General features: G+C 39.6%; 1 protein-coding gene across 1 annotated transcript; it reads right to left on the bottom strand.

The window, feature by feature from the left end:
* Positions 1-2,045: 2,045 nt before the first annotated feature.
* On the bottom strand, positions 2,046-12,095 carry LOC117300247 (organic cation transporter protein-like). Its single transcript, XM_033783975.1, has 9 exons — positions 11,561-12,095; positions 10,929-11,159; positions 10,359-10,555; positions 9,628-9,954; positions 8,320-8,454; positions 7,375-7,460; positions 6,525-6,645; positions 3,332-3,404; positions 2,046-2,772 (listed from the first exon to the last, which is right to left on the bottom strand). The coding sequence occupies exons 1-9, from the start codon at positions 11,894-11,896 to the stop codon at positions 2,527-2,529; spliced, it is 1,752 nt and encodes a 583-aa protein (XP_033639866.1). The 5' UTR covers positions 11,897-12,095; the 3' UTR covers positions 2,046-2,526.
* Between the last annotated feature and the right edge of the window lie 1,606 nt (positions 12,096-13,701).

The raw sequence follows: 13,701 nt of genomic DNA, 5'->3' as shown, positions 1-13,701 counted from the left end.
AATTTTCCACGAATTTGATTTCGAGACCTCAAGTTTAGAACTTGAGGTCTCGAAATCAAGCATCAGAAAGCACACAACTTCCTGTGACAAGGGTGTTTTTTTCTTTCATTATTATCTCGCAACTTCTACGACCGATTGAGCTCAAATTTTCACAGGTTTGTTATTTTATGCATAATGTTGAGATACACCGAGTGAGAAGACTGGTCTTTGACATTTACCAATAGTGTCCAGTGTCTTTAAAGGGAGTTTACGTTTGGCAACCACTCCTGGTACTGCTTAAGCAGAAATTGGTGCTTACCAGATTTCTGCTTAGCAAAAGTTAACTGTGCACAGTAATTTGGCTGGTAACGTTATTTTTGAAAAAAGGGTAATTTCTCACTCAAATATAAAAAGACTTCGGGCCTGAAGCCTTTTTAGGCATCTGGAAGCACACAAATCAATGCAACAAGGGTGGTTTTTTGTGGGTTTTTTTTCATTCTTGCAACTTTAAACGATCAAATTGAGTCAAAATTTTCACAGATTTGTTATGTTATGCGTGCGTTGTAAACATGAAGTTAGAATACTGGTCTTTGACAATAACCAAAGGTGTCCAGTGCCTTTAATGCCACGCGTGACTGTGGGGAGGAAACGACCAAACCCCCCTAAAAACCCAAGACAAAATTTAAACTTCCACTTATATTCATCCCAAAGACACAAACCTAACGAGTCACGCATGTAATGGAACCCTGGTGTGTCTCAAAATGGGAGGACCAGTCCCCCGCTGGTGAATGTCAAAGGTACCTCAATTAAAATGATGAACCCAAGTAGGTCGCCACTGTACCCCTCTCTTTGGATGTGCTTATTATGATGCTGCCAGAAACCAAGGGCAAACCGTTGCCGGAAACCTACGAAGACGGCAGCAAGGAACCACGTGGTTGATTTGTATACCGCCCTCTATGGACGAAGACACGTTTGTGACCTATGGCCCGGATGCAGTTGTGGCTATGGGCTGCACATCCACTAAATAAACTCCCTTAGCATACAGTGCAACTTTATTTTGGTCTACTGTCAAATTTTTTTTGCAATTTGACTCCTAGAATAATCATGTGAGGTTCTTGTATTTTTATTTGTATGGAGTGCTGTATTTCCTCATAAATTTTTATAATTATTTTGTTATGCACTTTGTGTACATTGAGATTTGGAAATACTGAATAATATTTCTACAGAATTGGTCGGAAAAAAATCGTAAAGATCACAGATTTAAATAAAATTTACACGGTCTAATAATGATGATACGTAGTAGAAAACACGCCTTGAAATATTTCTGTTTGAAATGTCATAATTATTTGGCGAGAAAGAAATAATCTAATTTCGCGTTTTGAGTGTATTGCTCAGTGAGCGTTTTATTCATTTTTCTTCTTCCATCGGTGTCATTCGAAATGTGTAATCGGTTTTTTCCCTAATTTCTCGTGACTTTACGGTTTGTCAGTTTAACTATGATGTATAATGGCTCACTTATTTTAAAATAAAAACAATTAAAATGAAACATTTATAATTTTTGTTCATATAAATAGAAGCTACAGGTTTTATGAAAGGGGACATTATTTAAGTTCGAGAAATTTATTTTTATTAACATCACTGACTCTAAGTAAGTTTATTATTGCTTACCTCTTCTTGCGACAAATTAATTGTGGTTATTCTTGTTCTTGTTTTATTCATGTTGTTTGGTCGAGTTTGTTTTCTTGACGTCATGTCCATTTTAAAGGCAGTGGACACTATTGGTAATTACTCAAAATAAATAATAGCATAAAACCGTTCTTGTAACGAGTAATGTGGAGAGATTGATAGAATAAAACACTGTGAGAAACGAATTCCTATGAAGTAATGTAGTTTTAGAGAAAGAAGTAATTTTCCACGAATTTGATTTCGATACCTCAGATTTAGAATTTTGAGGTCTCGAAGTCAACCATCTAACAGAACACAACTTCGTGTGACAAGGGTGTTTCTTCTGTCATTATTATCTCGCAACTTCGACGACCAATTGAGCTCAAATTTTCACAGGTTTGTTATTTTATGCATATGTTGAGATGAGAAGTGAGAAGATTGGTCTCAATTACCAAGAGTGTCCACTGTCTTTAACAGTATAATTATGGTTTCCAGTGTAATCATCGTTTCCAAATAAATTAAACACGGTAGAAACAAAAACGAGAGTCTTCCTCGACACTGTTGTCTACATAATCACCTTTGACCCCGCATCATTTCACATGACCTTCGTGCTGGAGATTTACAGTTAAATTCGACGTACATAATACATAATCAAGCTGCATGCCTGTAAAAGTTGCCGCGTGTGACACAGACTTGACTCAAGTCCCAATCCCATGCAATCGTCAGAAACTATTGTTTTGTGATGCTCTGCATTCCCCAGACTGTACATTTCTCGGGACCACGGCGAGCGCGCACGGTTTGTTTGCTAGTTTAGGCGCGATATGATTGGGGACCTCTCACACGAGGACGGGACTTGAGTCAAGTCTACGTGTGACAAGGTTCTTATGGTTCTGATGCGAGTTCCGATTTCTCCCTTGCAGTAAGCAGAGCCATGACATTGGGCGAAGAGCTTTTGGCCATCTCACAATTCTTCTTGGCGGGAACTTCCATCTTGGCGAGCTTCTCTCCGTCATCCAAGGTCTCCGGGAGCAATCGGTTGTTCGTCTCGGGGAGTGGGACGATGAGGAGGCCGGCCACGACGGACATCACGCCAAACACGACGAGTGGAATAGAGCCGTGATACACATTCTGATGCACAAAAAAACATTCAGAAAAAGTATAGGATTTGCATGGTGGGAGTATGCATGTCATTCAACTCACCCCCAGCAAAGTCGCCAACTACAGAGTCGCCCACTCCAAAGTCGCCCACTACAAAGTTAATTTGAATTCAAAACAGAATCTATCTTACAAATTGCCAGAATAAGTTTATTTATCAATATAACCCATTCGTTTTTATACTAAGCGACGAGATTGTATGTGAGGGGCGACTTGGCTATAGGGACGACTTTATAATGGGCAACTTTGCTGGGACGAGTTGAATGGTTTTGGTGTCAGATGAGGTTTGCGGTAGGAAACCCTCCTTTTGGGAAGTGTAATTGGATCTGAAAAGAACTGATGGTTGACAACTCAACCTTTCGGTAGGAATATCTCCTGATGCATGACGATCAGAGCAAACTATTCGAAACGTTGAGTTGTCGACCCGGGTGAGCCCCCCGAATGACGTCAAAGCTATACGAAAGTACCGGGGGCATACCGGGGTCGACCCAGGGAAGCTAATCGAACGCACCCTACATAACCATACACCTACCAAAAATACGATAAAGGGCGCCACCATTCCTCCAACTCTTCCAACCATCGACGCTGACCCTGCACCAACATTTCTGTAAAATAGAACCATGCAGAAACTGAGTAAATAGAGAAAAATTATCGTGACTAAGTTTTCTTTGATCTAACCCGAAATGTTGTCACTCACAGATGATCATTTTCACTCAAAATGAAAGATATTTTCAACATAGGCCGTGGCCGTGTGTCCCGTTCCGATCACAGTAAGTACGTACATCACTATATTGAAGGGTACCAGATTTCTCCTTTAAAAAAAAACTCAAGTCTGATTGGCGTGGAATAGAACAAAAAATGGTGTCCCAATGAAATCTGTCCGTCGTAGAGTTTCCCCAATAACATGGGAAATAAACATGCGCTGGAGAGGATAATACAGAAGAGGGCGCTGTCAGAAGAATTGTGCACACATCTCGCAGTATGAAGGACAGAATCTCCTGCCAGAATGGCAGCCGTGATCCGTTTAAAGGCAGTGAACACTATTGGTGAACACTAAGGCGTGGCCAGACTATGTAAATGACTTTTAATGTATGCAATATTCATATCACGTGACGAATTGAAGATGACTATTCAAACTAGATCGAGTCAAAGGTCAATATGATCGGCGCTCTATTTTTAATAATCTTGCTCAAAGTGATTCCGTGGTCATTAGGAAAACAGTGAAATGTCAAGTATAGACTATCTATTCAGATTATGGATACGTGACGATTTAAAATCGTAAATAATGGTCAAAAAACGAATGTAAGATTAGCATTCAGAGAGTCCGTGTATGGCCCCACGGCGTGGGGCAATCGGAACGTAAGCCTTGTGGAATATCACGTACCGCCCATGCCATGTCTCATGGGGGTTGTAGGTGTTAAATCCCGGGCGCTATGAACTCCCAGCTTGCGGGTGTCTATTCCGTTGTTTCTTATGATTGCAACGTTCCAATTGCTCCATTTTGTTTCATGGCCCCCTAATTTCTTTTTGTTATGAGTTTTCAGGTAATTTTGATGATATCAAAACGTAGGAATACCGCATTTTGTTATATTGACAGTGTTATTGTGTGAGTAGCTTAACAAAATTATGAGAATTTTTTATAAAAGGTTGAAATAGAAATAATGTTAAAACAAAATTCCCTCAAAGCATAATTTTGTCAAACAAAGTACTATTTTTTTTATTCTGTGAATGAAGAGTTATTTTTGAGGTAATGATTAAATTGGGCAACTAGTGGAATTTATGACCCGACTATAGTCGCCTCAAATAACTGCGATTTCGATACTAGTCGCGAAACTTACTCCCGTTGCCCCAGATGCATCGTGACATGTTTGCCGAAGGCGCATAAGTAAAACTCGTGCTGAAATGATTGCAAAATTGTTTCACTGACGTCTGGTTGTGTTTTGTAAAAAGTTTTTGTGAATAGTCATGAGCGACAAAAGTGGTTATAGCAAGCAGGAATTTGATCACAACTACTTTTATAGTACGTAGTACGTAGTCTTAGCCGCACGATTAACCAAGTGAGTTGTAGTCGCCACTCGACAAGCAATCAAAATTCGCAATTTCTCATGAGTTGTTCCAAAAGATATGGTTACGACTACATTCCAAAAGATATTATATGGTTACGTTCCAAGCTACGCAGCTCGGCTACGTTTACGTTCCAAGATACGCTTAGGTCTACGTTCCTTCAAGTTACACTAGAATATCAAAAGGTACGTTTTCAAGCCCGAGTCAAGCTACGCTTACGTTCCAAGATACGCAGCTACGTTTACGTTCCAAGATGCCACGCTTACGTTCCTAGATCTGCTTACAGTCCTTCAAGTTACGCTATAATATTAAGGTACGCTTTCAATCCCATGTCAAGTTACGGTTACGTTCCAAGATACGCAGCTACGTTTATTTTCCAAGATATGGTTACGCTCCAAAAGATATTAAATTTTTTGTTCCAAGCTACGCAGCTACTCAGCTACGCTTATACACTCCAAGATACATTTAGGATACGCTATAATATCAAAAGGTACGCTTTCAATCCCGAGTCAAGCTATGCTTACGTTCCAAGATCTGCAGCTACGCTTACGTTTCAAAATACGTTCTCACAAGGACGTTTTTGAATCCCTCAAGATTTCCTTCCCCCAAGATTAAACAACTTTCACTGTGAATAACACTACAGGACCCACCAGTTATCTGTTTGGCAGAAAATAAAATTTAGTTGGGCACTAGCCACAAGTCTACAACATTTCAAATTTAATTAAAAATTGGCTGGTAACCAGTTTTTGCTAAGCAATACTACTTTGTGCTAACTGAGCAAATTGTTGTGCCAATACAGGCTTCATGAAATTGGGCCCTGGCACGTCGGGAGCAAAACGCCACGATCGCATTTCAAACTGGGTCCTCAAACTGCACCATGGCAATGCAGAATCTGGATCTGGATATTAATAGAAAGGTTTGTGGTGTTACCGCGAACCTTTCTATATCGTATTTCCACCATGCAAAGTTTCAAATCCTACTGATCTGGATATTATTATACTCCGATAAAAACTTATACCCACTCACACATGCAGAGCATAGCAAAAGTCATGCAACGCACTTACTGCATGCATTGTACACTGCATGCACAACACTGATTATTATTCATGAGCCACCGCAACGCAGCCTCTGATTGGCTCCACCGGAAAGTCGGGGGAGATTTGCCGAAAAACAATAAAAAAGTTAAGACCCGTCGTTGCAAATGTCCTAGACCATGGTGAGATCTAAATCAGAGAAACAAAGCGCCCGCTAGCGTTCGTTCATTACAAGCGTGTACAGTTTTTGCCGTGCATAATCGGAACGTTGGTTGTGTGTGACCGCGCAACACCAATGGTCTTGGAACCCAGACTAAAAATGTACTTGTAAACGATCAATGGAGAGCTGTTAGTTCCACTAAAATATTATTTGAATTTTATTTTGAGACCTCAGAATTAGATTTTGAGATCTTGAAATCAAGCATCTGAAAAACACACAATTTCGTGTGACACGGGTGTTTTTTTTATCCTGTATTATCTCGCAACCTCGACGACCAATTCGTTGTTTTGTGCATAAATATGCATCATATTATGTTACACCGAGTGAGAAGACTAGTCTTTGACAATTACCAAAGGTGTTTTTAAGTCAAAACAATTTAAATCCAATTTAGTTTATTTTTAGCTCACCTTAGTACCGTTGGGAACACCTCCATTGTGACCAGATACACCAGATCAAACGCCATCGCTACACAAAACCGTCCGAAGATGACGATAACAAGCTGTAATACCACAAGACTGGTGCCACTAGCTTTAACACAAACACACAGTAGGTATATTTTTGCATTTAACAAAAAAATACTGTAGAAAACATCACAAATGTGAACAAATACACAAGATCAGACCCGTTACTACGCAAAAACATTCAAAAGATGACAATGACAAGTTGTAAAACCACAAAACTGCCGTCCGCTTTAACAAAAACACAGGAAGATTGATTGAAAGCCATTGGACACTTTCGGAACAGAAACAAAATTAAAGTTCACAGATTTACAAATAACTTACAAGTACAGAAGGTAATGGTGAAAGACTTCTCTTGAAATATATCCATGAAATGCTTTACTTTTTGAGAAAACCTTAAAACAATTATCAATTCTCGACATCGAGAATTACGGATTTATTTTGAACACATGTCATGACACGGCGAAACGTGCGGAAACTAGGCTGGGTTTTCCCGTTATTTTCTGCCGACTCCGATGACAGATTGAGCCTTAATTTTCACAGGTTTGCTATTTCATATTTAAGTTGTGACACGCGAAGTGTGGGCCTTTGGACAATACTGTTTACCGAAAGAGTCAAACGGCTTTAAGAAAGTTTTCAGCAATCTGTAGCTTTGGGTCAACACGTGAACCAGTAATTACGTTTTGTTATTTGTATCCATCAAAATGGGAATACAAAAATCAGAATTATGACTTATTATTATGCAAAGTACAAGTAAGTACTTGTGAAAAAAACGATGATAAAAAGAGCGACTGTGTACCTGTTTCTAGCGGCAAGAATCCAGTAACAATGCTGGCCACTCCACCAAACAGAAGGTCCAACATAAGCGGGCGTCTCCTTCCATACCTTTTGATTTTAAGGACAACAACAACAACAACAACAACAACAACAACAACAACAACAACAACAACAACAACAACAACAACAAATCAGCAAAAGGAAAAGCATACTATTTTATACTCAGTTACATGGCCAGCAAACTACAATATCGGCTGGAGGTCGCCCCATAGACCTTTACCATGGTGCAGCCAGCTTGAATTTCTCCCATTGATATCAATGTTACCAAACCGAGGCTTAGATAACCTACTAGTCTGGTTCCTAATTGCAAGATGATTATTAGCCTGCATTATTGTTATTCGATACGAGGAACAAGACCGAGATGGAGGCGGCATGATAAAGGTTCATACGGGAAGAGCTCAGAACCGTTCCGACCTTCCTTTTAAAACGTCACAGGCCGAGTTTTTGCCAACCAAGGTTGAAAAACTATGGAAAGCCATAAATGCCAAACAAATAATTTGTAGAAATGTTACACACACAAAATTAATATTCCAGAATATGCTGAATGTTTTGGAAAACAAATCAACAAATTAAAAGAGATATTTCAGCTCATGTATCTCTACAGAAAATGTTGAATTTGGTCACACTTTGATAGCATAGGAGTAATGTTTCAAACAATAATTAAAGCTTCACGATCCACATGAAAAATGTATCAACATTCAAATGCAAATGCCTTTTACTTTTTAGAGATTGTGTAGAACTAGGGTGCCTAGGGTCGATTTCACAAAGGTAGTCCTAACTTAGGACTAGTCCTAGGCAATGCTAAGAGATAGGACTAGTCCTAAGTTAGGACTACCTTTGTGAAATCCACCCCTGTATAGTTTTTCTTGAGTTACATTGCCCTTTGGGGTCCTATTTGAAGACCTACCTGGTGGTAATGATAAAATTGACCGCATAGCACGGCAACTCCACAAAGCTCAACAGGCTGAAGTTCAAATATTTGTTACCCACTAGATTGGTAGCGTGGAGCAGGAACCCGTAGTATACCACGGAACACGAAAACCTGTGGCAGCGAAACGAGAAATAAAGCAATATTTACATTAATTACTCATTCATTCGTTTTGGGCTTTAAAAACATAACAAACACAGCAACAAAAAACAGAAATGTATAAAAACATTAGGAAAACAATTAGAGACATATCAACAACAAAACAAACCTAGGGATTGCTCAAAATCGAACCAAATCACTATCCAAAGGAACAATCCGGGAGGTATATAAATAAGACTTATAATAAGCAATATAACAGGGGAACATAACTTTTGAGGACTCTGTCGCATGTTGTCGTGGTTTTGCCGTAGGTCACTGGACGTTGTCACTAATGTCGCCTAGGTCACTGGACGTTGTCACTAAATGTCGCCTGCATGCGATGCTCAATCATTGTGCCGAGAAAGAATTTTGTCACCTTGAGTAAAATGCCTTTAGGAGGGAGTGTTGGCTCCAAAAGAGATTGGTTGTACCGGAAGTTTACTAGGACAGTTAGTTAGGCCTATACTCAAAATCAAAACTATAGAAACTATTAATGAAAAGTAAACTTGCGGGTACAACCATGTGTAAATCTCTTAGGGTGAGTGTTGGCTCTAAAAAGAGCCGGTTTGGTCTCGACGTTTCGAACACTCTGCTCGTCTTACTGTTCAAAACGTCATTTCTCCACACCATGCAAAGCTTCAGACAAGACCTAAAAATACCAAGGAATAGACTAACTAGATATCTAAACATCAGATAAACAATAATGGTAAAGTCTTCTGCTTAGTAACTTCCCGCACCATACACAACTTTAAACATCACTCATCATTGTGCTATTTGTAAAAAGTAAATCATTGTATTTACAACGTTATAGTGTCCCAACCGAGTTAAGTTTTATAGTCAATTTGCAATTATTAATTGTTTTCTTTTTCAAAATGTCATCATCCCTATAGAATACGATTTTAAACTTTGCATGACGGGAGTATAACTTAGAGAGGTTTGCGGTAACACCATAATGTGAAACTCTTTTGGGTAGTGCTGGTTCTGAAAAGAACCGGCGGTTGACAACTCAACGTTTCGGTCAGTATTATGATCTGGTTGTCTTGCAATGCTGGCATCAGTGTTGGAGATGCTCATTTCAGAACCAACTAAAAAAAGACACATGGTTACCGCAAACCTCTCTTATAAGTGATTCTAATTTAACTTATATACCAGCAATAGAAGATGATCAGAGTAGGGGCAATCAGTGCACGCGTACGGAACAGATCCATCAAGGTGTATTTCCTTGTACTCTTTGTCTCTTTGACACAAACTTCTTGCATCCCATCACCCTCGTCACCTCCTTCCTTGGAGGGTGTGGGGCCGGCTGCCTCTTCTTCCTTCGGGAGGACTGTCCGTCGTTCCTCTGTGTCTTCAAGGTCCTGGATAGGGAACCTAGTGTACTGGATGCCCTTGGACTTGGCGAATGTCTTGAGAATGACTTCTGCCTCTTCTATTCGTCCCATCTGGACGAGCCAACGAATCGATTCATACGAGTACCTTTTTAAGACAAATGCAATGTCAGCCATTATAATTGGATACCAAACACAAAGTTCGTAGCGGAATGGAGGACTTTTGAGACACTTGGTGGCAGCAGACTTACCAATTAAAATCCATCGCTCTCTGTAATGTGCGCTTGCTCAGAACTATGGCCCTTTTCCAACAAAGTTTGGCTTTGGATTCGGCTTCAGGCTCCGTTCTCTCGTCTGAAGCCCTGAGCGCGTACGCAAGCTCGCGCATTAATTGTCAAAAGAACCGCGGGGCCAAGCTAGCCTGAGCCGAATCCAAAGCCAAAGCCGTGGTTTCGAAAAGGGCATATGTAAACAATTTACACTGTATTGTGAGTCTGCTGCCACCTAGCGTTCCAAATTAGACAATATTATGGTTGATGCAATATCCCTTACCATACTAGCGGAATGAAGGGAATATACATCAAGGATGTGATGAGCTGGAACTGTCTCCAATCTGGCATAATGTAGGCAAGGGGAGCAACCATTACCAACCCAGAAACCCAGAACAAACCAGATCCAAAGTGCGACCTTACTCGGAGGCCTGGGGGAAACATCTCAATAGTACGGACGTAGGTTACAATCAGAAGTGCCTGTTGGAACAAAACAAAGTATTATTTGAAGCTTAGTTGCATGGTGTGGGTAAATAAGAAGAAACTATAAACAAAAAGTAAACTTGCGGGTACAACCTATCTCTACATGGGACTCTTCCTCTGTACTGTACACCGATACAGAGTCCTAAATATTAGGGCCGCCATTTTGGGGCCGGAACATTTTCAAAGCTTCATAACTTAAATCTTACACAAAGAAATCTATGGGAGGGATTTAAAAGTTTATCCAATTATGGGTTGTGATTATGGACCAATAATTTTAAATCTAAAAATGGACTGGTCCCTAATTACAATCCTTTTAATTAACTTTTAAATCTCTCCAACAGCATTGGTAAAATGGAAAAGAAAAACATACGGGTATAAAGCATCCATTGAAGAACTTTAGCGTAGCTATCAAGGCGTAGCTTTTGGAAAAACTCATACCAACTCCCGTAAGAACGACGCCAATAAGAGACACCAGAACGGCCGTGCGTCGGCCGAACATATCAGATATCTGACCGGTGACGTAGGAGCCTATGAGGCAACCAGCGAAATGAATGGAGACCAGCGTACTCCCAATGATGGCATCGTCGCAAATGAGATCAAACTGAAAGAAAGAGCGGGAAGTTAATAATTTTACTGTGATTTCTTTTTCATTTTATACAGGAAATACATGTATTTATTTTATACTCTACCTCATTAAATAGCTTGTTTGTTGGTTATTCCTTCAAACAAAATTGGTTGTACTCTGTTTTCATGAAGTATGGAAATAAATGAATACTGACTCAGTAATAAGAGATACATACATCGTATAAGCAAATAATTGATGAATATATACATTACACACTATTTTGATTTACTGAAAAGTACGCTTTCTACTATCATTATCTTCAAACGGTGTAAGTTTAATGTAAATCGACAAGGTGTTTTGTGTTACAAAAAGTACCCAAATCCATTAATGGCAGTAACTACCATGACAACGACGATGACACTGCGAGTTGGGTTTACCTCAGTGACTATACTAGTTTCACCATGCACTGACTCGTACTCCCATCCTTCCACACACGACGACGACACTGTCGTGTTATCCTCTTCTGTCGTCGTCGTGTTTCCATCAGTGACACGTCGAAGCAAATGACACCCGTCATCGCTGCTCACGTACTCGCCCGGTGTCGCGTTGAGCGGTGTGCGGCAATTGTAACCTTCCGGTTCGCCGACAGTGAAGGACACTGACAGCAAGTGCCATGTAGACGACATCAGGACAATGCAATAAATCAAGTAGTTGATGCATTGTTTCTTACCGAAACTGCCAACGAGACCAAGAGTTGTGTCAACGTCAATCATGGCGAATCTAAATGAAACTCTTCTAGCACCCAAGAAGAATTTAAGATGTAAAGTTTCTCTGGATCAACTGAGCTTTCCAAGACACGAGTTACCAATCCCTGTTTGAATGAGTGTTTGAAATTAAACGGTGGATCCGGCAGTCCGGACAACGCAGCATTCCTCTGCATAGAGACGATGCATACATGTTCCGACACCCTTATGTTCCTATAGGACGAAGCATACTCCTATTATGTTCCGACGAAGCATACTCCAATATGTTCCGACACCCTTCAGTCCCATGTTCCGAATCCCCTACATTCATATGTACACATTGTTATATTATTCCGACAATCCTAACGTATATTTCTATTGTATTAACCCTTATCCCTAAACCCCATGGAGCTTTAAAAAAAAATCCAAGGCCTTGCTTGCTCTATGTACTTACCCGAGCATTGTGTGTATCACGAGTTTGAACTAGTGATAAGGGAGACGGAACAAAACATTCAAATAAATAATGTTGTTGTTGTTGTTACACTTCCCCCCCCCCCTCCATGCCCATACACAGTGTAAAAAGCACCCCCCGAAAAACAGTTGATCATCCCCCCCCCCCCCCCCTCCTCATCCTTTTATTGGGAGGCCACTTCCCTTTTTGATTTTGTTATTAATTTTACATTATTTTTTTTTTTTTTTTCAAAAAGACAAATTTCTGTATATTTCTCATTAAAATTATTAATCTTTGAAGAACTTGTACCTACAATTATAATAATGACTTTAAACTAAAGAATTGGTGGCCAGTTTGAATGGCGGCCACTTAAAGGCAGTGGACACTATTGGTAATAACTCAAAATAATAATCAGCCAAAAACTCACTTGGTAATGAGTAAAGGGGAGAGATCGATAACATTAAACATTGTGAGAAACAGCTCCCTCTGAAGTGACGTAGTTTTCACAACTTCGTGTGGCATGGGTGTTTTTTTTTTTCATAGTTATTCTCGCAACTTCGACGACCAATCGAGCTCAAATTTTCACAGGTTTGTTATTTTATGCATAACTTATGTTGAGATACACTAAGTGAGAAAACTGGTTTTTGAAATTTACCAATAGTGTCAATTGTCTTTAAATAATAAGAAATATACAAAAATAATACAAAACATGTCTTCTTCCCTCCTCTTTTTTGAAACACCCAGACAATCAACTGGTATTTTTGTTTCACCTGGCCTCATAAAATTTCTAATCAGCAGTAAGGCCTACTTTCCCGAGGTGTGTGTCAACAAAATCATCAGGCAATTCATTTTGGTTGACCCATCATGACCTTTGCATTGGTGCAGTCTTATCGTTATTGTTGTAGCTACCTACTTTTGAGGTAGGCGTATAAGCGCCGGTTTGTATCGAGGGGCCTGGAGAGGTCAACTTCAATGTGTTACAGGCCTAAACTCACTTTCCCCCAAAATAGAATCCTCATAATTTGAGTGGGAAAAACTTACAAGTCTCTTTATACCTTATGTTAAGAAAAAATAATACTAATATTTAAAAATTATATTGCGCCCCTTACATACAAAATGATCAGAGGCGCAGAACACTTGTTAAAAAGCACAGAGTGGAAGAAAAAGACAAAGAAAAAAAGACTGGTCACCAGGGCCCAAACAAAAGTATGGGATACGTCTGATTTATGTTAAAATTGTGTAACAAAATACCGTTCATTATTACACTTTTATATAGTGCAAAATTACAAAGTCATGTGATTTAGGTTGTTGACATCGTTGTTAATCATTATAAGACCCTTTTTTTTTGTTGAAATCAAATGACGTCATGTTTCAAATTTCGCTC

Source organism: Asterias rubens, chromosome 15 (genome assembly GCF_902459465.1).
Source record: "Asterias rubens chromosome 15, eAstRub1.3, whole genome shotgun sequence".
NCBI classification, from domain to species: domain Eukaryota; kingdom Metazoa; phylum Echinodermata; class Asteroidea; order Forcipulatida; family Asteriidae; genus Asterias; species Asterias rubens.
Note: the sequence above shows the minus strand (reverse complement) of the source record. Positions and strands in the feature narration are given on the sequence as shown.

Excerpts from the sequence above, each read along its gene's own strand:
- LOC117300247 (XM_033783975.1), bottom strand. The coding sequence starts at position 11,896 with ATGATTGACGTTGACACAACTCTTGGTCTCGTTGGCAGTTTCGGTAAG. Across the intron at positions 11,160-11,560 it reads AAACTAGTATAGTCACTGAG|TTTGATCTCATTTGCGACGA; the intron begins GTAAACCCAACT and ends TCTTTCTTTCAG. Across the intron at positions 7,461-8,319 it reads AATTTTATCATTACCACCAG|GTATGGAAGGAGACGCCCGC; the intron begins GTAGGTCTTCAA and ends TAAAATCAAAAG.